At 41.3% G+C, this 27357-nt stretch overlaps 1 protein-coding gene across 1 annotated transcript; it reads left to right on the top strand.

Moving 5' to 3' along the window:
* Positions 1 to 1251: 1251 nt before the first annotated feature.
* AQP1 (aquaporin 1 (Colton blood group)) lies at positions 1252 to 19667 on the top strand. The gene is made up of 4 exons (XM_059482402.1): positions 1252 to 1744; positions 15845 to 16009; positions 16124 to 16204; positions 17704 to 19667. Exons 1-4 carry the CDS (start codon positions 1355 to 1357, stop codon positions 17881 to 17883), a joined length of 816 nt encoding a protein of 271 aa, XP_059338385.1. The 5' UTR covers positions 1252 to 1354; the 3' UTR covers positions 17884 to 19667.
* The last annotated feature ends 7690 nt before the right edge of the window (positions 19668 to 27357 follow it).

The raw sequence follows: 27357 nt of genomic DNA, 5'->3' as shown, positions 1-27357 counted from the left end.
GGAGGCAGAGAAGCAGGCTGCTTTTAAACACCCATCCTTCAAGAGCTGTGCCTGGGGAGTTACCTCCTCCCTCTGGAGCAGATTTTCCTTGGTTTGAAGGCAGAGCAGACTCTGGGATTTCCAGCTGCAGGCACCCCCGGCTGCAGAGCAGGCAGGGATCTGAGAGCTCAGGGGTTAATCTGTGTGTCCCAGCCCTGCCGAGGCAAAGCCAGGCACTGGGACCTTTTGCTCCGAGAGGCTCTGGCACTGCCGGGAGGTTCATTTTGTCTGCAAAACCAAGCATGTAATTTCCCTTCTCCCTTGCTGTCCCCTCTGTCTGGCCAGTCCTGCGGCTCAGCAGCAGCAGAGTCTCCCTGGAGACAGCCAGGACAGCTGAGCTGACCTTCAGCAGGGTGGTGAGAGATGGCACCTGGGCTAGGGAGCCCCCAAATTGGCTTTTCTCCTCCCAGTCAGGCTGGGGAAACCCCGAGACACCTCCGTGCTTGGAAGCAGAAAAGTGAAGAAAATACATAAATTTGAAACAATAAATTAAAATAAAAATCATCCTTGGCATCCAAATGACATGCATTTAAAGCTTCCAGCTTACCACAGTGTTGTGGCAGATTTACACAGAGATTAAAAATGATCCCTCACGAGTGAGCACCAGCTCGTGTGAGCTGTGTAAATCCAAGAGTGTCCGTACAGCCGCCAGACTTGGCATCCAAAACATCTCCGAGTCCACAGAGCCAGCAGAAGGGACATTTCTACCTTTTTTTTTTTCAAAAGAAACAGAGCTACTGAAGCCTCTGGAGTGTGGATTTAGCTGTCAGTCTTATTTACTACTTTCAGCTGTTATCTGCTGCCGCTGAAGCTGAGCGTGAATAACTTACCAGCCTGCTCTGATAACTTTGCTTTCTGTTTCAGCTCCAGACAGAAATCCCATCAAAGCTTTCATCCCGATATCCACACGCTGAAAGATGACACAGGAGTTAAAGAAGTGAGGCTGAAATTCCTAAGGCTCTCCTAAAGATTTTTCCAAGAATTTTAAAAAGCCTCTTAAAAACGGCGGCAGAGACCGAACGCCGTTAAGGGAGGGGAAAAGGAAAGAAAAAAAAAAAAAAAAAAAAAGGAAGAAAAAAACTTTGGCAGGCAAACAGTGTCTTACATCAATCTAGCAGTCAGCATCTATGTAGATGTTCTTTCCTCCTTTTGTGCAACACCCCTTCCCTCCTACAGACCACCCAAAGCCCTATAAATAATCCAAGGACTGTATTTTTCCTCCAGATTTCTCTTCAGACCTCTAAGAGAAAATATCAGGCAAAGGAAGGGACGGAGGGAGAAGGGAAAGTGAGGAGGGGAGAGAGAAAGAGGAAAGATGGCTAGCGAATTCAGAAAGAAAATATTCTGGAGGGCAGTGGTGGCTGAGTTCCTGGCCATGAGCCTTTTCATTTTTATCAGCATTGGCTCTGCTCTGGGCTTCCAGTTCCCCGTGGTGGCCAACAAAACATCAACGAGGTCTCAGGACAACGTGAAGGTTTCTCTGGCTTTTGGGTTATCCATTGCTACCATGGCTCAGAGCGTGGGCCACATCAGTGGGGCACACCTGAACCCAGCTGTCACCCTGGGGCTGCTGCTCAGCTGCCAGATCAGCATCTTCAAGGCACTCATGTACATCCTCGCCCAGTGCCTGGGGGCAGTGGTGGCCACTGCCATCCTCTCAGGAGTCACCTCCTCTCTCCCAAGAAACTCCCTGGGGCTTAATGCTGTAAGTAGAAACTTTGAATTCCTCCTTTATTTTATTTTTTTTTTTTTTTTTAGAGTAGAAATGTAGCAGCTGCAATTTACTAAAGATGTGGGGGTTCTGTTGGTGCTGGTGACCTCAGAGAGCGCGACTGTTTATTGTAGGAGAGGATCCAGTCCTGACTGATAACCAGGATGTCATAGGGATGGTGCTTCCTCCCCACCCTCATTTTGTAGCTTTAGGACATTCTGGTCGGGATCAGTTTTGCTTGTGTTCAGTTTTGTACACCCAAGTTGCTGAAAGGTGGATTTTGATGCCAATTTAACGCTGAAATCACCGGCAGTTTTATGACCTGTAGTGGTTCTGAGGGTCTCTAAGGTGGCATGTTGATTAATGTGCATACAGCAGTGTTGTTTCGCCTTCTGTGAGTGTGATTAATTTTCAGTACTTAATTAATGGTTTGTGTATACTGGTGATGACTGCAGTGAAAACCCATGGGAGCAGAGAGAGGTGTGAAGCAGGAGAAATCCCATCCCCAAAGGTGTGAGCAGTACCTGTTGCATTAGGCAGAGTGCTCAGATCCAGCCTGGCAGAATCCCAGCTGCCCTTTCTGTGCATTTCTAGGCAAAAATTGGACAAATCCTGAATTCTCATGTATAAACTGGTGGAAAAACGTGAGGCAGCTGCAGGTAACTGGGGTGCAGGTTCCAGCTCTCTCCCAGCCAGATGCTCACATCACACTGCCTAAAAACTGCCTGGCCACAACTCCTCCTCCTCAAAATGTCATTTTGCTGTTTTTGTTGCAGAATAATAGGAGAGAAAAAAGGGTAAATACACTTCTAAACTTGAAATCATCCCACTGTCAGAGGCAGTGCTACAGCCACTGCAGGACGCACAGTGCTATAAATGGAAATTCTTTCTGGTCACTCACTTGACCTGATCTCTTAAGAACAAGTATTTTACATATTTTCTTTGGCCTCTTTGTTTCAAAATATTCCTGACTGCAGTTTGTAAACTGAGCTAATTTGAAATCTTCAGCCCATTTGTAGTCACAAGAGTATTTGGGACATAAAACTGCAAATGCAACATCTCTTCTGAAATAACTTAGGCAAACCAGCAATATGGTTTTGCATACTGTAATTTGACATTACATTTAATTCAGAACATGAGTCAAGTTTTCAAAACAGAGTAAAATCTGATATTGAGGTGATGGTTGGGCAGCTCAGTGTCATTCACCCTGATGAATTGGCTGCTCACCTCCCTCTCTCCTGGTGCCTGCAGCTATTCCATCCTGCCAGCGCTTCGGAAATTTTGATGGGCTAACTCAAAACATTTTGGGGAAGAAGAGCAAATAATTTTATTGACTCCAGAAGGTTCTGGCTGCGAGTGTGATACTTGATCTTTTCCTCTGAAACCACTGACAGAGGGAACAGCTCAAACACATGGGACAGGGTGTCTGCCCAAGTGGTTTCCTCGAGAGGTCCAACTGCCATTAAACACGGGAGGTCTGGTTTTGGTAGCACTTAAGCTTGGCTTTTCCCTTTTGCTTCCATAAAATCCTGATGACTGGTTCCTTCCTCTAACCAAAGCTCTAAACCTGGCCTTTTGTGAAGGGGGGTGAAGCTGTTTGTGCTCCTCAGTCAGTAACTCAAGTTACAAAGGCAAAACCAGGCAGGGTTAAGTCTCCATCATATAAATTTTATAAATCAATCAGCAATTTCTGTGCAGTGGAATAACAGAGAATATAGTTTCTAAAAGCTCTGGTCTCACTGTTTGTTGTGGAAAATATTCAGATATTTGTAAATTCAGGAAATATTTGAATATTCGAATATTTGAATATCTGAAGATTTGAATATTCAGGAAAATATTCAGATATTTGTTTCTTTTTTCTTTCACATCCACTTACAAATGTTCTGGCTGGAAGAGCAGTGGGGAGACCCCCCTGGGGATAATGGGGGCAGCAGCTGTTCTTCTGCTTTGAGAGAGAGGAAAGGAAAGAAAAGGAAAGGAAAGCAAATCCATTCATTTCCCAGTGACAAGCCTGGAGTGCCTGGGGAGGGCTGAGGGGGAGCTGGGTCTGAGCCCAAGGCGGGGGGGAGCAGCAGCAGCAGAGGGGCTGTGCTCGTGCAGGGCTGATCTCCATGGGCACATCCTGGATCCACAGCACTGAGGTGCCTCCTCCAGCAAAGAGCTGGCGAGGAGGAACCACAGAGTTGCTTTTATTATGATTTTTAACCTGAGGACAAGAAGGGGAGGCTCAGAGATGGCATCCCTGCTAGCTGCTCTCTCTTCTTGTAGATAATGAGGTGTGGATTCCCTGTTCAGAATAGGAATAGAGAGTGCTGCATGTTTGGGAAGAGGGTCTGGACGTGTGTGGCTTTGTCCTCTGTTCTGACCCTGCTGTGCTCTTGAAAATGTGTTTTTTACAGGAAAAATGTGGTGGGGGCAGTGTGTGATGGGGTGGGTGGCCATCCAGGGCTCCCACTGGATACTGGGTGGGGTTGCATGCCTGAACTTGGGTTTCTCCTGCCTGGCTGCAGGTCCTGCACTGGGGCACCAAGCTGAGAACCCATTTCCACTGGCTGCTCTCTAATCCTCAGGGAATGAGGGACAAAGAGAGGCACTTCGACCTCTGGATCTGTTGAGTTGCTTCCAGAGACACCCAGCTGCTCTTTGCCATGCTGGGGCTCCAGGCTTACAAACCTCGGCTAAGAATCCAAAATTAAGCGGGATAAATCCAAGTCTTTTTCATTGCACAAAAGGAAAAAAGGAAACACAATCAAATGAAGCACAAAACCAGCCATAGACAGTGCAAACCTGAGAAGGAAGAATGGAGGATGAAAATGCAGGATGTTCCTTTAACATGTTCAGTATTAATGTCTGGTTTACACCAAGACAAGTAAACCAGCCACACATTAGGATTTTGATCCAAACTGTGCTTAAGTCAACAGACATATTTTTAGTTACTTTGGCTGGTCCCAAGTAAGACATTTTGGACAACGCTCAGAGATGTATTTAGATTACTGAATCCTTTTAAGACACTTAACTTCCAATATATTTTAGTAGTGGTGTGGGCTCCAAAGTAAAAACTTTGAGAATTGGAGAAGCTGGAAGAGGAGTATGCAGTGTGTTTGCTCTTCTAAAAATTTAAATATTTTTCCTTACATCATCTTGTATCTTTTTTTTTTTTTTTTTTGAAAGTTGGATTACTACACATTACAAATTTCCATTAGGTAAAGCTGTAAGAATAGAGAATACCAGATCCAAAATGCACTCATCTGCCAGCAGAGCTGGCTATTGTCTGGTGAGGACAGATCTGGAGTTTAGATAATGGAACAAACTACTCAGCACAGGCAGTTAATGACCAACAAAGAGCTCAAGCAGGAAAGACAGGAGAGAAGAGACTTCTGTGCTGTAAAGTAACAAAATATTTGCTGTTGAACAATGTTCATCTGGAGAACTTTTAGCAAACTCTTAAAAACATGGTCAGAAAATTTCTTTAGCTCAGGTTATTTCATATTTGTGTATCTATTTGTCTATCCATCTATCTGTAGATATATATATATATAGATATATATAGATATATATAGATATATATAGATATATGTAGATATATAAAATAGTCTGAGCTAAATATATAGGTATAGATAAATAATTAGAATTTTGTGACAAATGCAGACACCACTTCACAATTTTCACAATTTCACAATTTTCACAATTTCATAGTTTTCTGTGTTTTGGCATAGTGATGAGAGTGCCAGCAAATGTGTCCCCAAACTCTCAGGGCTATAATTTGGAAACTATTTGAAAACTCTTACTTTGAGTTTATGATGAAAGATATTATTTTAAAAGTTATAAGTGGATCAAAAATTGTAGTCAAGAAAAACAGACCTGAAGGTAACGTTGCTCGGGTAGATAAAGAGAAAAGAAAAACAACCAAGAATAACAAATAGGAGGCCTTGAGTTTAGAAAACACCCAGTGAACTGATAAATGTTGTTTGTGTAACTAAGGAGCTCTCTGGAAAAGCCAGAGGAGATCTGTGGTCAGTGGATTCAGAGGTCATTTTAAGACAGGTGAATATTCATGTGGATGCCATTCCTGGAGCACGGAGATTTGCTTGTTGCTGGAACGCCCTTTGAATTTCTGCTGTGACTGGCTGGGCTGTGTCTCTGCTGCTCCCTGGGGCTGCCCACGTCAGGATCAGCCGTGGCACAGGTGGTGCACACCATGTCCTTCGGGGATAAACTCCCCGTGTCCAGCTCTGCATTGCTCAAGGGCGGGGAAAAAGGAGGTTTTTGCTGTCTTTGACTCCTCATGCCAGGCCAGCATCTGCTGCTTTGACCTTCCAGCCTCACCAAAGGCGCACCACAGAATCATGGAATAGCTTGGGTTGGAAGAGACCCTAAAGATCCAACCCCTGCCATGGGCAGGGACACCTTCCACTGTCCCAAGCTGCCCTGTCCAACCTGGCCTTGGACACTTCCAGGGATGGGAATCAGTCCTTTTTCCATAACTACTCCCACTGAGCTGGATTGGGATCCAGCAGCATCAGAGCAAATTGGAACCTGAATGCTGGAGATTTTTAGGTTTTCTTTCCTTTACTGTCTACATGTTCCAGTCTAATTCTGCTACTTGGGGAAAATGAAGAATCTTTTGTTCCCAAGATAGTGGAGCATATGATGTGATAAGATCCTTGTCATCTGCAGATGGTCTTACCTCTAGGGCATCCATGCTGGTGAATTTTCTCCCGATAAATTCCCAATTTGCATTTCCAGTGCAAACATAATGTTGCACCAGCAGTGGGAATTCCCTTTCATGTAGTTGAGACCTGCCACACCTTTTGCTGGTGTTTGTGGGCCAGCACTGAAATGTTTATCCTGATACTCCCCATTGGATCCTTCCCATCCTTTAGAAACTTGTTTCAGAGGGGATTCCTCATGGGGAATCACCACACTCCCCACATTTGGTGCCCACCAGTGCCTTCTCACCATGGGGAGCAGGACTTGCCTGGTTGCCCTGGGTGACTCAGTGTTTGCCTTGTGATTTCCCTGGCTCCTCGTGCCCGCGCCCTTCGAGCCCGTTCTCCAACCTCCAATTAAACAAAGCCAGCTCCAGTTGGAAGAACATCCAAAATAAACGGAGAGCTTGACAGTGTGAGGGGACAATTGAGTAAGTGATGCTGCTTTTCCTCTGAGTCACTGTGGAAAATTGCAGCTCCAGAGGTGCTGCTGGACGGACGAGACACGCAGCTGAGATCCTGACCTTTAGTGCTTATTGAAAAATCCTTGGATAACTTATTTTGTTTTTTTTTCAATGAAGAAAATATTTTGTGCCTTTCTCAAATCTAGGATAGTGAGAAGCTTAATTCTCCCTGTCTCTGCCCTCTGCCCTGCCTATTTTTGATCCAGATTAGGCTTCTTCTGACAGCCTTGCTTCTGCATGCTGGAGGACTCCAACATTCACAAGCTGCATTTTTGTAATGAGCAAAATGGTTCCAGTACATGACATAGATCTGGGATTTTTATTTCTTAACAAAGACTGCCACAACAATAGCTCATTGTTCACCGTCAGTTTTTGCAGCAGAGGGCTTTCAAGGCTTGCCAGCATTGTCCTGAGGGGCCCCAGGCAGGGCAGGTGGGACACAGGAAAGGCACCTGCTCAGAACTGGCCACGGTCTCGGCCTCTTTTTAATGGGTTCACACAGTGACAGCAGAAACATCTGGGCTGAGACGTAAACCTGATGGCTATCACCCATCCCCCAGAGAATCTGGGGTTATGGCTCGAATCCTTATCGCAGATCTCAGAGCTTTTTATCTGATTTCCATTTCCATGAGGATTTGCTTAGCGCCTCTCCAATAATCGAGCCATATCCCAGGATTTTGGAGGGATGCAGCAGCACAGCTTTTCTGGGACAAGGAGAGCTCATCCTCCTGCAGCCCTGTCCTTTTGTGCTAGAACAGAGAAGATCAAAGCGGGTTTTGTGCCAGTGGATCCAAGGATGAGCATTTGGAAATGATCTGCAGGCCTCAAACTAAAAGTTTTCTTCACTTATTTCTACTTAGAAATGGTATAAATTCCTGAAAAGGATGCACAGAAGTGTTTAAAACAGTGAGTCGCCATGGATGTAAAAATATTATTAATTTGGTTGGTTAGTTAATATTGTAATACAAGTGGAGTGGGATTTTCAGGGAATGATTTCTTTTCTGTGTTAGATCAACAGTCAGACTAAGTAAGATTTAAGTAAAATTCATTTTGCCACCAGCCTTCCTGAGTGGCAAATAAACCATTCAAATTGGTTTCCTTTCCACAGAGTTCTCTGATTACACCAAATATATTTGGGTGTTCTGTGTGTTATGTGTTTGCACACCCCCAAACACACTCACACATCAGAGACAGATGGACAGAAAGATTCTTCAGATGAGGTAAATCCAAATTTAAATTTTTAATCTAAATTAATTGGAAAGTAAAAAAAAAAAAAAATCTAATAATGGGTGTGGGTTCTGAAGCAAGATCTGCCATGGCCAGGACCACAGCCCGAGAACAAATGGAAATGCCCACAGCAAGAGAATGAATATGATTAAATCTGGTTAAATTGGTGCAATGATAAGAAAAAAAAAATCTATGTTTTTGCAGCAGGGCTCGTGGGTTTTAGCAGTTAATGTAAACCTTCAGGGAGCTGAGAATACCATTTCTTTAATCAGAGAATCCTAAAAACTGTCACTATCTGTATAGATATTTTTAAGTGAAGCATTTTTAAAGCATATCAAAAGTACTAAAGGAAGAAAAGATAGCCCCTGAAAAATTTTCTGCTTGTCTCCAGAGGAAATGCCTGTTTTCTTTAGGGCAGCAGTACATTTTTGCTTATTTGTCCATTCTCCAGCTTAATGGAAAGAATTCAATAGCAGAGGGGTCTTTACCTGGTACCACAATTGTCTCCTGGAGGTTTTTCTGGCCTGGCTGGGAACATTCCGAGCCCTGAGTATCTATTAATGTGTAATTGATGGGGAAATGCTGATCTTCCTGGCATCCAGAGCCGGGGCTGGTGTTTGACTGCTGCAGCTTCCTTGAACTGAGGAGATCTGAGGCTGAGGCACAACATCAACCTGTTAAATTAAATATACAGAGCCTGACAGGCATCCTGGAGGAAACTATAAACAGCAGGAGGGTATAAAAATGTGGCCTGAGAGCTCTGCAAGGCACAACTCCTAGACTAGAAGGGAGTAAAGAAATCCTGGACGAGTCCTGTGCATCCCCTCTCTAGGAACCACTGGGAGGTGTCACAGAAAACTCAACTTTTCCAGGCTAGTTCTGCGCCAAGTGGAGTCAATGGAGGCTTTCAGGGCAGAAATGTGGCATGCTTCCTTGCACATTTACACACACAACTCCTCCTGAGGGCTTGCAGTGGGTAAGGTCAGGTTTGGCCCCTTCTCATTCCTTTGTTAGGATTTCTTTCTTGATGAGAAAGGTGGAGAAATGGAGGAGCTGGAATTGTTCCCCCAATTCCTGAAATGCGTTGCTCAGGCTCAGAGCTGGTTTTTAACCCCATGGAAATGCCAAGTGTTCAATGCTTATTTATGGCTCATAAATTTTGAGAACTTCACAGATTTGCTGGAGTTTGTCTAGAAATATAAAATGAATATTACTTTGGTGGAATTGCCAACAGCCATAAAGTGAGGTTTGTGCAGATCCAGGTGTTATTCCAGTAACAACATAAAAAGGATGATTCTATTTGGCTCAAAATTCACATATGCCCAAAATTCCCCACTGAAATGCTATATCCTTCTGGGCTGGTAATAGAGGAGATAATAAAAAGCTCTGTGGTATAAATGAGTGCTTCAACTATTACAGAAAATTAACTATTTGCTTGGGTGTTGCTGGGTAAAGGAAAAAAAATACAAAACCTCACAATTCCTCATCCTCTGAATAGAAGTTGTTTATTTCTCAGCAGCAACATTTAACAACAAGAAAAAAAAAAAGTTTATCCCAAGCAACTTTCCCAGAGGCACATCAAAAAAGTAAAATTGTAAAAAAAAAAAAAATTGTCTGTGTCTGACCAGCTGTGCTAAAAACAAGTCCTGTAGAGGAACTTTTACTGCCTATCTTGGTCTGACACATGAATTTTATGTGCTCTGGTTTAATACAATAATCATTCTCCCCTCTTTCTCTCCATGGCACTCCAACACAAAGCCCTGGATAGCTTCTCCTCGGCCTGCAGAGGGTGGGAGGAGGGAGCTGGGCCTGGTTCCTGGAGGGTGTCTGCTGCCTGAGGAACGGAAAATATGATTTCTGCTTTGGGAATTGAATGAGTCCCCTTTAGAGCTCTTAAGGCTGTATTTATAGGAAGGATAATCTAGCAGAGGACAATGTGTTTTGTCCCCAGGTTCTGCTGAATGCTTCCATTGTTGATGTAGGATACAATCCAAAGCTAATTTATAAGCAGCTTCTGAGTCCTCCTGTCGTATAATTTTAAGTGAAACTCTTTAGATCTTTGCCTGTCTCTCCTTACTAAAGAAATGAGACTTTTGTACTCCCTGAATCCCTAATATTCAATTAATGGGTACAGAAACATCAATTTCACAGTGATACTGTTAAATAGAAGTGAATAACTGTAGTTAAACAGCCAGGGATGAATTTCTGAATCAATTCTGACTGTGACTCAAGGTTTATAGCTATGGAGATGTGGGATAGACTTCCAGGAGAATAAAGGTATGTTATCAATATGGAAATCATCAAGTTCTTTTAATGACTGAGTTGGAGCTGAAAGAGTGAGAAAAGTCAAACAAAATGACAAGCAAGACAGTGGGATGTGGTTTGGAGGGAAGTAGGGAGATGAATTTCTGAGATTACATTTGTAGAACATCCCATTAAAGAACTTTGCCAGCCACACACTTAAATAGCTAGTTGGCATAAAAAAGAATGATTAATATTTCAAAAGAGGAGGGGGAAGAAGAGAAAATGAACCATCTAAGCTATTGTGAAGAGTTTTCCTTATTCAGTAAAATAAGAAACGTCAAAGAAGGGAAATTTTAAGCTATAGGAAAAAAATGCTGTAAGACGGCAAGAATTTACTTTAATAAAAAGGTAATTTTAAGAAAAATGCCAAGGCAGACAAAAGGTAATAATTTAGGTGAGATGGTGAGGACATGCAAGGAAGAGAAGTCCCAGCCATTTTAAATGCTGTGGCTTAAATTTTCTTCCTCCAAACCACACCAGCAGACAGGGCTTGCTCTGGTTTTATATAAGAATGGGGAAAGCTGACATTCCCCTACTGAAAAATAGACTTTTGCAATACCAGAGTCCTCTTTTTTTAATTTTTTTTTTTTCTGGAACAATGAGAAACTAATCCCTGTTATATGAAAGGAAGCTCCAGTCCAGGGCTGAGGGTTTGTTGGATGAGATGGAGCTCAGCCCATCCCACGTGATGGAACCACCTTGCATAACAAAGTGTCTTATCCATATAACGGGAAACAGGTTTGAACTTGATATACTTTCTCTGGTAATGAGAAAAATATGAAGCCACTGGAGAAGTACACAGTGGGGTTTACCTTGGGCCACTTTAATTTCCTGTCCCCGTTTCTCTTCCGAAGGCGGACAACTCATAAATATCCTGTCATAAAAAAAAAAAAAAATTAAAAAAAAATTCAAAAGGAAAGAAAACATGCCATTAATTTGCCCAAATGATTGCTGTGGGAGGCAGTCAGCTAAACGTGGCAGTTAAGGGCACTTCTGGGAAACAAATTCTGTAGTTCCCATCTCCTGTGTGATGTTATGGAGAGCTGGAAGTGATGTGGCCACTGCCCATTTCCCAAGATATAAAGCAGGTGTTCTTCTCAACTAATTGCTCTCATGTTCATGTCTAGATAATTTTTTGGGGGGTTTAATGTTCTTCATTTGAATGTCTCTTGAGCCACTGTGCCTTCAGTGCTTCCTTAGTTTCCAATCAGGTGCATCTCAGGAGTTTTCTGAATAAGATGTGACTTCTGTTCACTTACTGAATTCTGGTAGATTTTTATTCCATGACCTTGTTCAGATTCACAGTGAACTGAGAGGGAAAAATCAGAAAATCATAAAAATATTAATCATGGGATTGTTAAGGCTGAGAATGGTGGAATTCAGCTCACAGGAGCATGCACGTCCCTTGGGGTGTCTGCATGTTCTGCTTCTTCTCAGGGAGCAGTGAGGTAGAGTGGGAATTACTCACTGCAAGCTGCTGCAGCCAAGATTGATTCAGCTGATCATAAAAACGTGTCCACAGACAACTCTCCCATCTTGCCAGTGATTCAGCCCATTTCTTATGTGTGTTTCTGGTGCTTCTGCTGTCAAAACACTGACATTAGAAATGAAGTTGAGTGGAATTATTCATGTGAACAAAAAAGGAAAAGAAGCCTATGTAGACTCTCTTGGAGATGAATACGGGCTTGTGTGTTTCATTTAACCCCTTAGAGCATGTTTGGCTCCTTAAAGCTCTCAATCCACTCCTCAAGTGTCCCAGATCTGAAGCCTGAAAACCTCAGGGAGTTTCTGTGCTGTTCTCTGCCCTCTGACAGTTTTTCTGTTACCTTAATGAGGATTATTGGACTGCAAAGAGAAGGTGTCAAAGATTTCCCAGCAGATGCATCAAGGACAGATGCAGTGTCAGTCCGCACACCCTGTGACCACTGCTAAGAGGTATCAGTGCAGGGAAAAAGGCATTGCAGTGTGGGTACAGGTCACTGGAGAGGGTCCTCTTCACCCCAACACTGCACTAGAAGTGGCTGTGTCACGTTTCAAAGCATTATTTTGTCTGTTTAGGAACCAGAGATATTGGACACCTTGTATTTTGGATATTCTCAGCAACAGAATGGCAGATGTTAAGAACAGCTGTTGATTTTTTAGTCAGTTCTCTAAAGTGTGGTACAACTTCCTACTAAATTCAGATTAAGCTTTAGACACCATTGAAGCTTCTGGAGTCTGGTATTCTACAAAATCTTCCACAAAAGTTCAAACTTTCCTTAAAAATCTGAATAACATAAAGAAAATACAAGAAGAGGATGACAAACCCATGTTGGTTGTGCCTCCTTGGTTCTGTCAAGAGCTTAAAAGAGCAGATTCAAAAGGTGCAAAATGTTATATGGGTAAGAATTGCAAATCCTCTGTGAATGAGGATTATAATATAAACATAAAAATATAAAAATACAAAAATATAAAAATATAAAAATATAAAAATATAAAAATATAAAAATATAAAAATATAAAAATATAAAAATATGCACAATGTAAATATGAATATGCACAATGTAAATGTAAATATGCACAAGTTAAAATGTAAACTTGACAGAAGGAAATGTACTTTCCTCTTCCCTTTCTAAAGCTTTTCTGGGGTGTGCTTGGGATGGTGAACACTGGTGCTATTCCACACGTACCATAGATGGCCCAGGCTGATGCTGCAGTGAAAATTTACCTCTGATAAGAAGGCAAATAAATATTCTGTTATCCTACACCTACACACTGCAGATCCACAGGCCCCAACAAAGCAGGACATCCAAGGTTTGCCTGGGTTTGTCCCATTTTGGAGCATGGCCCGGAGTCCTTGCTCTCACAGTAGAATCTTAATGTTTCTGGCAGGCTGTGTAAAATTACATGGCTGGAGGAAAGCAAAAGGTTTCCTATGATATTTCCAGGTTTTCTTTGATCCCACTCAGCCCATCAATGAGTGTTGATTAGCAGGGAGAATGACCTCAAGCCACGTCAGCTGTAGGATGTGTTTTTCCTGGAGGGAAAGGAAGAATATGATTTCCTCCTCTCGAAGATAAGGATTATCACAGGTTTTTAAAGAATAATTTTGCTCTTATTGTCTTTTATAGAAGCCCTTCAAATGAAGGGAAAGCCCAATGGCTGGCCAGCGTTTAATATTTTAAAATGTCAAGGCTTTGTCAAATGCTAACATTGATTTGTCAGACCTCAGCTCTGGGTTCTCTGGGGTTGCATTATGATTGAAAAGAATTTGGTTTCTTATCTGCTTTTGGCCATGTGCACATCAGTCACTTATTTGCTACCTGGCTTTTAAGTTTGGACATTTGGCCTTCCAAACGTGAGATAAGATTTTCCAGAGGGTACAGAGTCCAGAGTCTTAAATTAGTTTTGATACAAGGAAGCACATTGGAAGCCTTATTTGTTGAGAGACAAAAATGCCACAGTTTCTACTGTGAAAAAAATTTGCTTATTTTTAAAACTTACAAAAGCAACAGAATATTAATTCAGAGATATCAAGCAAGAATTTCTAGATCTAAAAATTTCAGTGTATCTTGTTTAGATGCATTTATGTCAGATCACACTTCTCACGTATAAATCCTAATAATGATAAAGGTTTCATTAATGGAGTTCAGTTTCTACTCTGTGGATGCTGAAGGAACCAAAATACCCATCCTTTCAACCAGAATTCCCTTCTATTCGTGAATAAACTACTTCCAGTTCAGAGGATATCACTCCTGCATGTTAAAGAATAAGCTATAAAAATACATTATCAGTGTTTCAGAATAGCAGGATTTAAAAATCAGATTTATGCTGAGGAAAGACTCAAATGAATTTTTTTCATTGCTTAGGAATTTTATATTAAACTTTGCTACAGAGAAGAAACAAGAAATGTGAACAGCACCTGTGGAAGGTGAAATAGTTCAGTTTGTCACCTAGAAGTTTTAAGGTTTTTTTAAATATTAGCTTTGGGGAAATTAGGGCATAAACCACAAAATCAGATTAACAGCAGGATTTCCCGTGGTTTCATTGTTCTGGACAGGTCACAACAACATGTAATTATGTTTTTTGCCACGAATAACCCAGCAGTTTTTAATGCAGGGGCTCTGACAGATGTGATAACCCACTGATAGCACAAATTAATACAAGTTTTGCAGAGTTTGCTTCCTACTCTGAGTCTCATTCTCAGTTCTCTGGCCTTTGGCCAAGCTCACGTTTCATCCCATCCATACAAGTGAGTTATTTCTGCTTAACATCAAGTTATTCAGCTCAGTAACAGACTTGCCTTGACTTAATGGAGACACCACTGAATACAGCAATTAAAAGCAGAACTCAAAACTTGTTTTAACATCAAATGGTTTACCTCCATGGTTTCCTGTTAGGAACAAAATTTTAGCAGTACTCCTGAAATATGACAGCATTTCTGCTCTGTAGTGTCCATTTAAGTGAATCACCATGGTTTCAATATGCTCTACAGCACTTACAAGAATCTCTGCTGATTTCATGGCTAATAATTCCATTGGAATATTTATCTCTGACAGTTTCAGTTTTTCTAGATAATCCACTTCAGCGGGAAATTCAAGCACTCCCATCAGCCCCTTTGGATTCCTTAACTCGGGATTTTTTTTAATGTATCTTAAAGAAGTTAAATGAGCTTCAGTTTGAGTCTAAGGCACCAAAAAGTAGCTCAGCTGTGAGTTAGGTGTCTAAGCTCTTTGTAGTCAAATGAGATCCATTAAAAGAAAAGACAGAGCTTTCAAATGGTCTCCTTCATTTCATCAGGTGAATGGATCTCATCTCCACTGACTACACCATTATCTGTGCAAATTAGAGATACATTAAGTAAATGTTAATATCTAGAGATGTTTTACATACTTTTGGTCTTCTGTCACATCTAGCAGTCCCCCATAAACTCCGTGGAAATCTCAGGGTATTTCCTGGGGCATATTAATTTACAGTCTAGGTGGAACAGTAATATCTTAATATTAATGTGGAAGTTCTTGAAGCAATGAGTGACTGTCCTGAGGCACCACAGTTCACTTCTGAAAAGTAAACTCTGCTGGAGGTGACTCTCTGGCTGGTTTGTTTCTCACACATAGATAATTCCACTCTCACTGTGCCCAGTGGCTGAGCGTTCACCTCAGTAGCCACTCAAAAAAACACAAACAACTGCTTATGCCTAGGCTTGAGTACAGCAGGCAGTGTTTCAAAACTAACTTCTCTTCAATTTTTTCTATCTCTCCCTCTTTTTCCCCCTGTTAAGCAAAAGGAACCCCAGGAGGGAAATGGATGTTCAGGTTCATGTTGAAGAAATAGATACCTCAGAACTTTGTTACACTGCATGAAGTCATGCAGGAATATGAAATAACATTTTCCTTCTTGCCTCCATGCAGCTTTCAGAAGGAATCCATGCAGGCCAAGGGCTGGGAATTGAAATCATTGCCACCTTCCAGCTGGTGCTGTGTGTCCTGGCCACCACAGACCGGAGAAGGAACGACGTCTCGGGATCGGCACCTTTGGCCATCGGTCTCTCCGTTGCCTTGGGCCATCTTCTGGCTGTAAGTTTTAGCCCTCAGAGGTTATATCTGCCCTCTCCCACCTCGGGGTGGGCCAGTGAGATGATGGGGAAGCTTCATCTGTGCCTCACCTGTGGTTCTCTCTCTGCCTCCTAGATTGATTACACCGGCTGTGGAATTAACCCAGCCAGATCTTTCGGCTCAGCGCTCATCGCCAACAACTTTCAAGATCACTGGGTAAGTTGAGTAAATTTGTTTAACTCACAAGAGGGTCTGAAAGACACATAACCTACAAGATCAGAAACATTTCAACACCTATCATTAGGACAAAGTCAAAGAGTTGGCATTTCCATTTCACCTAACAAAGAATATTCTCCTTTACATCCTGATTACCCTCAGGCAAACAAAAAAGTCCTCAGGCTCATTCAGTCTCTGTGCTTAAAGTAATACAGTAGATTTTCTCTGGTTATTCCACTTTATATTTATTTATTTCAAACATTTTAATTGTTTAAGCCTTATTACACAGAATCCTGTACTGTTTATTTATTGTTTAAATTAAATTTGTAAAATGCTACTCCTTAATCTGGTAAAACCCAATTTAGAAAGATTCTTAAGCATGTTTATTAACTGAAAGAGATCATCCAATATTTAACAGCTGATAAAATGTTCATCCTCTTAAAGCTGAGTGTTTGCTTCTGTGTTTTCAAGGATAAGTGCTCTGGAAACACTATAAATTTTAGATTATTCCTTGTGTTTAAATGTGGTTAAAATGAGGGTCTTCACAAAAATTTACTTATTTCACTGAAGCTCAATAAAAAAGGTTGATATAAAGTTGTAAATGAACATGTGTTCTTGAGTATATAAAATGGGGCTTGTTCCAATTCTCCAGCTCGTGATTTTGGCAGCCAGTTGCATAGTCACAGGTCACACAGGAAATTTAGTGGTAATAGAATGGGGTTGTGAAAATTTTGGATACAGATTCCATTTTCATCTAAAGAGTAAAACATAAAAGGAGGACCCTGGGGAAATTTTGGCAGTCTACACCACTTGAGCATTATTATAAGGACATTAAAGGGAAGTAACTAAGTGAGGAGCTGATATTTTCAGAATTTAATAGGAAAATTATTATCCTTTACAGATACAGAGGAAGATAGATGTAATAATTTGTGTTGAACTACTGATATTGCTGAATAAAAGAGTTTCCAGACTCAGTAGTGCTTTGGCCCTGCAAAGTCGTCAATATCTTTTGCTATTTCTAACAAAATCAACTTTTCTACTAAAATTTAAAATTCCTTTTATTACCTCTCCTTCTAAATTTTAATTTTCTTAAGTGGTCAGGCCAGTTCAATCACAGCAATATCACCAGCTAAGAAGCATCTAGTGTCAAATTAAGCCCCTAATTAAGTTCTCATTAAGTATTACTTTCAAATTCACCTATGACTGGAATTCAGTAGGAGAATGGAAACTAATGCCCTGTTGTTTTAGAAATTATGCTCCCCTGCCAGCTCTATATGGAGTAGCAGAGATGTTTTGGCAATAGACAACTGGTTTTAAATATCACAATTTTACAGCATAGTCACAGTTATTCACCTCTCATGGTGACAAATTCCTGGTTTTAATCCCGCATGGTTAAGTAAACGTTCAGGTCGACGGGCTGCAAAATTTCACAGTGAAAATACTCAGAGGAGCTTCAAATGCAGAAAGACCTGATGCAATTGCTTGGATTTGTGTTCCAGATTTTCTGGGTTGGCCCAATCATTGGAGGAGCAAGCGCTGCCCTGATTTACGACTTCATCCTGGCACCCAGAACCAGCGACCTCACGGACCGCATGAAGGTGTGGACCAGTGGCCAAGTAGAAGAGTATGACCTGGAAGGGGATGATATGAACTCCCGGGTGGAGATGAAGCCAAAATAAAGAAGGGCATGGAGAGAGGGAAAAAAAAAAAGAAAAAAAAAAAAAAAGCAGCACATTGGTTTCCGAAGATTTTATCAGTGTTATAGACTCTTTGTAAACCAGCAAGCAGTACTTTGTTTTTTAAATTCAATACAGTTTTCCTTTTTTTTTTTTTTTATATGTCCCCAATCCTAATAGCATTTTTTATATCTGGGGTTTTTCAGTTACAGAGTCTTTAGGTTGAGAAGTCATGATGTAAACAAAATGGGGTGAAGTTTATTAAGGTCACCTTTGCACGACCTAAATAAATTGGGCTGAAGTTTAACCCTTCCCTTGGTACCACCCAATTTTGATGTGTATTTAGTATGGGGGGTTCTCCCACCACAACACTCAGTAATGATAAATAGTTCCAATGACCAGGTTTTTCATGAAAGAATAGATATTGAGGACAGAGAATCATCTGTACCAATAACAGAGGCCTTACACTTGAAAAAGCAGTATTTATGCAAAAATGCAAGGGTGGCATCTAATGCCAGCAATGAATGGGAAAAAAGCCAGTCTCAAAACAGCATCCAAAAACATCTTTTTGAAGGAAAGGTTACTAAAGATTAGTTGCTATGTAAAATTACCCATAATTTCCTAAATGATTGATCATCTTTGAGAAAAAGAGGGCCAGAAAAGTAAGGCAAGGTAAGAATTTCTAGAGTCACAGGATCTTTCTGACTTTCTAGTGTTTCATTCTCCCTGAACCTGCATCCAGCTGCTTGTGAGGGAAGAATGTATGTGATAAAAGAAAAAAAAAAAAAAGATATATTAACTCCTGGGAAGTAATAACTAGAATTCAAATTGGAGAGTAGCAACAATGGCAACAAGAGCGACGTGGTGTCAGTGTGCAAACAGGATCTGATGGATCCTGTGGCTACTCTGCTTTTGTTCACCTTGTGAAATTTATCATGTGATTTAAAGCAAAACAAGGAGAAAAGAATTCCCCTTTCTCTGTGCCCCTATCCCAATAACCAGCGCTGTGACATTCAGGGACCACAAACAGATGAATACACGGTATATTTTCTAATGAGGGACAAATACATACCTGTAAATCCATTTTGGGGGTGGTTGCTTTGTTTTTTATATATATATATATATATATATATAAATGTTTATATATATGTTTTATACAGAAAGCCTAGTGTACTGTTTTGTAAGAAAATAGGAGCATAAAGACAAGTGGAAAGAATTGCAGCAGTGCTTAACAAAATTAATGACACTGGAAATGAGAAAGAAAATTAACACTCTAAATGACGTGGAAGATTATTTTCTGTTTAAATTTGTGTGTGTGAGTGCTACTTATGATTTCCTGAGTAACACAAAGCATTAGCTGGTCTTACCTACTAACTATAGAATATAGTTCAAGCAGACACGTGCTGATATACTTGTTCTGTACTAAAAAAATTTCCATAAGAAATGAGGCCCAGAGGAACTGATGGAAACTCAGAACATTGCAGCATTCAGCAAAACCCCCCAGAGGTAATGGGATGGATTCTCCTCCCTGAGAGAGAGCGTGGGATTGGGAGGTGAGGTAGCATTGGCATAGGAATCTGTATAGGTTTGATCACTTCATTAACTTGAGCAGATGGACAACGAAAAAAGAATAAAAATGAAAATCATCAGCAAAATAAACCAGAATATATTTTATCTTTTTTGTCTACATTTGGTGTGCTATCCCATGTATTGCCTATGTATATAGAGCATGATTGGATTTTGGGGTGGTTTAAAAATAAACAAAATCAGTTGTGCTAACACACAAACTGTTCATGATTCTTCATTTTTAATTTGTCGTGTAATGCAATTTAATTTTCTGCACCATTTTCCAGGTGCCTACCTGTAAGACTGTGCCAGTTTCTACTTTTCCACTCTTCACTTGATGCTTGCCTTTAGGGAAAGGAATGCTCTTTGTTTTTATGGCAGGCAAAGCAGACCCTCAACTGGAAGTGAACTCTTCCAAATTGTACTTAGAAATGAAGCAGAGAATCAGGATCTTGTACCCACTTTCTAGGATATCTTTCCAATTTTACTTGCTGTTGTCCCAGTGCCTCCATTGACTCCAAATTAACCCTTTCTTACCTTACAGAATCTCTGGGCCAGAGAAAGAGCCAGAACAGTTGCATAACTCACCCACAGTAAATAGTTTATTTTGAAAAATTTCAGGTAACTTAAGAGTTAATGGTGCAGAAAATGTGAAATTCACAATTTGTTCCTTAGTCTACACCTTGCAGAGAACTTGGCTCATTTTTTTTTAAGCTTCTAAGTCCAAAACTGTAAAGACAAAACCCACTCTCTTTCCATTCAGGTTGTGACAGAACTGCACCATATTAGCTGCTCTAGCTTATGATCATTAAAATAATAAATAAAATAGATTAAAGAGGTACAATAATTGTTTCACTAGTGAAGAAACAAACAAAAAAACCAAATCAAAGTAAATGAAGTGTGATTTATTTGTGTATTTTGTAGAATCACAGAAACCATTGAAAGATTTGTGTTGGAAGGGATTTTAAAAATCATCTAATTCCAATCCACTACTGTGGGCAGGGAGTATTTCCACTAAACCCTGTATTCACAGTGATAATGTTTAACCAATTTACAGTAAAGCCCTTAAGAAAAAAATGTATTTAAGGTGAATTCCAGGCTTAAACACCTCTATTCTTCTTAAAGAAGGAGAAGCTTAATAGTGTATTTAAAAGTGCTTTTGTGGCACTTAGACCCTGAACTGAGAGCAGGGATTCAGGCCATGGTTGCTAATGGTGCTCCCACTCCTGGCACAAATGGTTTTGCTTTGTGCTAGACAAGCACCCTTCAAACTTATCATCAACTCATTAAAATAGTTGAAACATACCCAGGAAAGGAATTAAAGGCATGAAGCAGAAATATCGAAACTGCTAACAAGTGTCAAGTGGGCAAATGTGATTGCCCAGAAACTCAACAAAATGTCCCTGACAAAGCAAACCTGGGACACTGTTCAACCAGCTGCTGTGGTGTCTGCACTGAGAGCTCCTGATCCATGGACTGATGGGGGCTGTCTGTGCCCTGGTGATTCCCTGGGCACAAACATCTGTATTTACCACACATCCAAACAGGAAAAGGCCATAGAATCCTAGTGATGCCTCAGGTTTTAGCTTTTATATTTTCAGATTCTGTGCTGCTTTAGTGTGTGGGTCTGGGCTTCACATCAGGGCATGGTGAGCTCTGTGCACAGAGCAGGGAGACAAAACAATTCCTGCTCCAGCTGGGCACCAAGGACAAATGACCCAAATCTCAGCCCCAGAGCACAAACCCCGTGGGCTGGAGAGAGAAAAACAAGTAGGGTGGGACTGCCTGGGCTAAAGCTGGAATGGGACAATGAACTGCAAGGTGCAAATAGAGCAGAGCTGATCCCAGGGAGAGACCCCGGCAGCGCTCGTGCATTTTGGGGCCATTTTGGTTCATCTTGGGTGCAGCCCTGGCTGGGCTCTGGTGCTGCCCAAGGTGGAGCCATGGAGGCCTTTGAATAAATCCCTGCTTTATTCTTTAGCTCTGTCCAGCCTCTGTTCTAGGTCAGCTTCTCAAGGCATCAGTTTCTGGTGACTCCAGCAGTACAGAAAGCACCTGGAAAATCCCCCTGGACCAGAGACAGAGGAATGGTTTGGATTGAAAGGGAGCTGAAATGTCGTCCAGTTCCACACCCTAGGAACACCTAGGGACACATTCCACAACCCCAGGGTGCTCCAAGTCCCATCTGGCCTTGGACACTTCCAGGGATCCAGGGGCAGCCACAGCTTCTCAGGGCCTCACCACCCTCTGAGTGAAGCTGATAAAGGGTGGATGCTTCCCTAGATTATCCAGGAACTCCCTACCACGGCCTCAGGTATCCCGCAGCGTCCCAAACACCCATACTCTCTGGAAAGGAAAAAGCACAAGGAAACATTCCCAAATCCAGGAGCGTGGGTCTCAGTGCCTGTATGGGCCATCCTAAATATCCCAGATTTTTCCTGGGCAAAGCAAAGATGTTCCAATCTGCTTTTTCTGAGTGCAGGTTGCCATTCCAGGAGTGTGCAGGTGTTCCCACTCTGTGGTTTGCACAGGTGACAAAGCATCTTCTGCTTATTCCAAAACAAGGCAATTTACAAAAAGCCTGAGGAAGGTGCTTTGGATTCATCCCTGAGAAACCCCTGTTGCTCCACTGGCTCTACAGACAATCTAGGGAGATTTGGGCCCTAACTTTTACCCACCTATCTTTAGAACTAAATGCATATTCTGCCTCCACATTGTAACTACTGTAAATTTAATTTTAGATTTCATCTTGCTCCACTCTACATGGACTTTTAACACGTGCAAGGAAAGAAAGGCAATTGAAACCTAACATAATGACAGCCAGTGCTCCAGGAAGCTTCCATTGTCCTTCCATATCCACCAGCTGCACCAGTCACAATTCACAGCTTAATGTTTTTAAAAATTAGGGTAACACAATAATACAAATATAGAGTTTCTCATCGTATTTCAACGTTTTTGCTGCTTTTACCCAGCTGAAGTTTGGACATGCCAAGTATTACACAACAAATTATATTAGGAATATGGATGTTATGATTCAGTTAGAGCATGGGCTTGTGCAAACATCTGTGTGCAAACATTTGTGTCAAGAATGGTTTTGGGATTCATTCAAGCTTTATGCCCTTGAAAGTATCAAATTTTTTGTAGATAAGTTGTCTGATATTACCAAAATTAGCCCAGAATTCTTTCTGGGGGAAAATGCATCATTTTATAGACTTTCCAAAGCTGAACCATGAAATAGAACCTCTTCTTAAATAGATTAATTGCTAATTAAACATTAGCCATCGATGAGATGAGATCACTTTAGGTTCTTGAAATCAATTTGCCAGGCAGGGCTATAAATGATGCTCCTGAGAAGGCTCAATGTCTGCTGAATTCAAGGTTCCCCTTTGCTATTGGAAAGTAAAACTTCCCAGGGCCCTGTACTCCTGACCACTCCCAAGTAGCCATGAATGCCTGCCCATGGCCATTCCTGTTCCTCTACAGGCCTGCTGCCTGTCGTTCTGTGATAAATTACTGTATAGTCCAGAATTTGGTAAGGGCAGTGCAACAAAATAAACACAGGAACACAGAATGGATGGAGGGAAGTGACACAGGGCACACAGGGTGGCTGGTTTGTGGATTTTAATAGCACTCAGAAGGATTCATTCTCTTTTCACCTTGGTTGAACTTTGTGCCTTACTGCCCTGGAGTTTTACCTGTTTGAATAAGAGGTTTTCACCTTTTTCAATAATTTTATTATCAGGTTTATAGGTTTGGATAAAAACAGAACCCCAGAAACTCAATACGCTCCCCTGCTCATGATTTCCTGAACTTCCTGATCTGTCATGCCCTAAAGTTTGCCATGAGCTGCCCTCATTGTGCCTTTTCCTCTGTTTTGTTTCTATTCTTGTCTTAGAGCAGGAATTGAGAAGCTGGTGGAAAATGATCAGTGTAGTGCTAATATTGGCCCATTTTTGTAGCACTTCTGGAAAATTTCTGCCTCTTTCTCATCTTTTCCTTTACACTTTATTTTCAAGGTCATGACAAGGACCATTATCAATTAGAGCTGATCTCTCAATTTAATCTCTTCTCCCTTCAGCTTGTGCTCTGTTCCCTGCTCTGAAGGGTGTATCCTTGCTCCTGGACAAAACCCTGGAGGGACCATTTAATAATTCATTTTTCCTTTGCCATTGAAAGCAAACAGAACAATGTTTCCTGGAAGCATGGGAGCCAAACAGAAACTCTTGACTAAAAGTGCCTGTTAAGTGCAATTGCTGGAAACAGTCATAGTTTTTCTTTTTTCTTCTTCCCCTGAAAAATAAATGGAGCACTTGCAGGTATCAATCTGTCCAAAAGACAGATGTGACTATAAAAACAACAAGCTGCAACACACATTTGATTTCCTTTGGGGATCTCCAACTTTTTCTTGTTTCACCATTTCACATTATTGCTTAATCAAGAAGAACCTGGCATGAAATAAAGGGGAGAGAGAGAAATGAGGGACCTGCCTGATGCTATATCCTATCAGTGCTGTGTGGGAAGAGTGTTACTGTGTTTTCTGTCTTGGAGCCAGATCTGATTTACTCAAAATTATTTAACATTGTTCAAGGAGTGAAAGAGGAACTAAATTATATTCCTATCTGGCTTTACAGTGGTTTGTGTTGCCATGGCAATGTGAAATGGTTTTTTTAGTGATACTAGGGAGAGGCAGTTCATGCTTTCATGTGGGCTGTAAGAGACCTGACCTCAGCTATGTCTTGTCACGACTCAAGCCAGGCAAGGGAAGGAATCTCAAACACCTATTCCAACCTGTGAAAAAAGACCTGTGATGTGCCAATTTTACACATATTCCTTGCTAATCCATCTCGTTCAATTTCTGTTAATCTTCTAAGTGCACCTCAAGGAGCCTTTCTTTGTAAACATTATTGATAAAGGACACCTGATCTGATAGACTGGGATTTATTTGCCACAGGTGGGTATTTTGTCTCTGGGACATTTTTTTTCCCATTTGTGTCATTTCTGAGGCTGCCAGATTTACATCACTTTTAATTAACCTTTGCCTAGAGAATGCACAGAAAATGCTTTATGACTCTAAGTTCACATTTCCATTTCCATGGTTTGTAGGGAAAAGACTGGAAGGAATGGGAGAGTTGTACTTCACTACTGAAAAAGAAAATAAGAAAACCCTTCAAGAAGGCTCAAGAATTTTCAAGATTTGCCATAAGCAGCTTGGATGAAGCCACCTTCCAATAGGAGGGTGTGCTGGTTTTGCTAGACCCACCAGAGGGGTAGATTTTAGTTGTTTTATTAGAAGTATATCACACTACTTGCTCTTGGCTCTAGCAGACAAGAACTTGATAATTTAATTTACTATTTTAAACATATCCTGAAATATGTCTTGGTGACATTTTAGGAGGGTGTCATTCTCAGTTGTCACCTCTCTCTGCCCTGTATGTGCACAGAAATGATTTTGTCCAAAACTGAGCTCCAACAAGGTTGTCCTCCTGTTATGAGCAGTCTGGGCGTGACTGTTTTTGGAGAACTTGGAGAAATCACTGATTTCTGTCTCCTGCTCAAGCTCTGGCAGGAATGAAGCTGCGATTCTGCTTAGAACTTGAACTTTTGGCTTTGAGGGGCTTTAAAGACAACCTGGTCCCTGTGTGAATGCTTTGGTGATTCGGGTACTTGAGTTCACATGTTTGAGTTTTGTTTCTGTCCTCACTGAACACTTTGGCTTGTCACATGAGGACTCCTCACATGGATTTTCAAGCACTTCATGCTTCTATTGCATCTGACCTTTTGTCAAAGCATCCAGAGTGGTTAATTATTATGCTGTGGTTTCCACTGCATGAACAATAGCCTCTTTCTTTCCCTAAAGGGTTGTTTGTCCAATTAACTGCCTTTGTCTGATATTGTTAAAAAGCCTTGACTTTGGCTCCTTGCTACATAATAGCTCTTTCCTGAACCCATTCAAACTTTGAATTCATTGTTAAATTTTAATAATGGCCTCAGAAAAAACCTTAGGGTTTCACCACTATGCATTTATTCCAAATATAAACCGGCATAAATGATCTAAATTGTGCCCAGTCTTATGAGCTTTGTTTAGTAAAGTCACTAGAATGTTTTGCATGAATAAAGAAGATGGAATAGAAATGGAAGAGCTGCAAAGTCTGCAGATTTAATTAATTGGCAATGTATGGGATTTAGTGGTAGCTGAGGTATGGAAACCAGTGGGATCCCCCACTGTGCCAGGCTGGATCCTCAGACTGGCATCTGACTTCCATGAGACTCAATAAAAAGTGGGTGTAGCTGTATAAAACTGTGCATGGGGTCTTACACATGGAAAAAAAGCACAGATGTGGGCCAGAGTTTTGTAAAATTACTGATGAGTCTGTGTGGGACACACATCTCCAACTCTTGTTAGCCCAGTGAAGATATAAAACAATTCTTCTGTAAATTTTGATGGAGATGCAGGTGGCATGACATGATTTAGATAGCAGTTTTTATTGTTTCTTTAAGGGTTTTGGATTTTTTTTAAATGATAGCATTTTTTATTTTGGGAGGGAAACATTATCTCTTCCTGCAGCATTCTATGAATGTTTTGAAGCAGATTATTATTTTTTAAAATGTTAGAACACTGCATAATTCTGTTATTCCAGGGAAGATGTATTCTGACTTGCAAGGCAAGACTTATAAATTTAGATGTTGGCAAGGCAGGACTTCACTTGTGAGCTGATTTTCTAAAGGCCCAATAAAGTCACTACAAGTCTACTGAATTCACTCAGTGAAACATGAAAATTCTTCAGATGATAAAATTGGGTTTAACTGATAACTGAAAACTTCCCTGACAATATTGATGGGATCCTGATAGACTCTAATAGAAACGTGTCTCCCTTGTATATGCCTGTACAGATTTATATGATCAGGACACCAAGACAGGATCTGTAGTTTCGAAGAGAATTTTTAAAACCAAAGAAAATCCAACAAAAATAAAGGGATTTGCAGTATTTGACATGGATCTTTCCACTCCAGTTTTTACCTTATAGCTGAGTTTGACAACTAAAAGGCAAATATATAAATTATCAAAAATAAAATGTATTTCCTTGACAGAATGACAAGCACTGGAGAAGACTTTAAATGTAGTCTTGTCTGGTGAGAAAGAAGGATTTTATATTCAACTGTGTCAACTGCCTCTCAATCACATCTAGATATAGACAGAAATTATTTGCCAGTCCTGAAATAGAAATCCAGCAGAACACTAAAATTTTAGTACCCAGATGTCTGATTAATCTGTGTCTCAGGCTGGAGGAGGCAGTTTGGCTGCTTTGCAGAGATTTTCAGGATCTCAATCTTCCATGAGACCTGGACACAACTGGGGGCATTCCCTGGGGATATCTGGAGCCAAAATCTGCTCTAATGGAGATGGAAGTAGGAAGGACAGACTAAGGGGTCACAGGTTGTAGGAGAAACCTTGAATTTGGATATATAAAGCAAGGTTTCTAACAGGAGGGGAAGCTAAATGTCTTTGTATAAATCTTTCTTTGTCCATGTCTGTGGCCTCCAACAGCCAACTAAAGCCAAGAAATCTCTGGCAGTGACATGAAAGTTCCATTTTCCCTTATCCAAATCCAGTTGGTAGTTCACTCAGCCGTCCCACCTTCTGCCTGATGGCTACATGTGGAAGCCTGAAGCCTCCCAACCCCTCTGGAGCTGAGATTTCAGCTGAGATTGCATCCAGAGGCTGGAGAGGGGCTGGGAACACAAACCCTGTGAGGAGCCCCTGAGGGAGCTGGGGGTGCTCAGCCTGGAGAAAAGGAGACTCAGGGCTGCCCCCATCACTCTGTGCAGCTCCTGAAAGGTGCCTGTGCTCAGCTGGGGCTGGGCTCTGTCTGCAGCAGCACTGACACAGCCAGAGCACACAGCCTCGAGCTG

The sequence above is a fragment of the Ammospiza nelsoni genome, chromosome 1 (genome assembly GCF_027579445.1).
Source record: "Ammospiza nelsoni isolate bAmmNel1 chromosome 1, bAmmNel1.pri, whole genome shotgun sequence".
Taxonomy (NCBI): Eukaryota; Metazoa; Chordata; class Aves; order Passeriformes; family Passerellidae; genus Ammospiza; species Ammospiza nelsoni.
Note: the sequence above shows the minus strand (reverse complement) of the source record. Positions and strands in the feature narration are given on the sequence as shown.

Bases quoted from the DNA above. Each gene is read 5' to 3' on its own strand.
- AQP1 (XM_059482402.1), top strand. From the start codon at position 1,355: ATGGCTAGCGAATTCAGAAAGAAAATATTCTGGAGGGCAGTGGTGGCT. The intron at 16,010-16,123 runs GTAAGTTTTAGC...TCTGCCTCCTAG, and splicing joins CCTTGGGCCATCTTCTGGCT to ATTGATTACACCGGCTGTGG. The intron at 16,205-17,703 runs GTAAGTTGAGTA...TTTGTGTTCCAG, and splicing joins ACAACTTTCAAGATCACTGG to ATTTTCTGGGTTGGCCCAAT.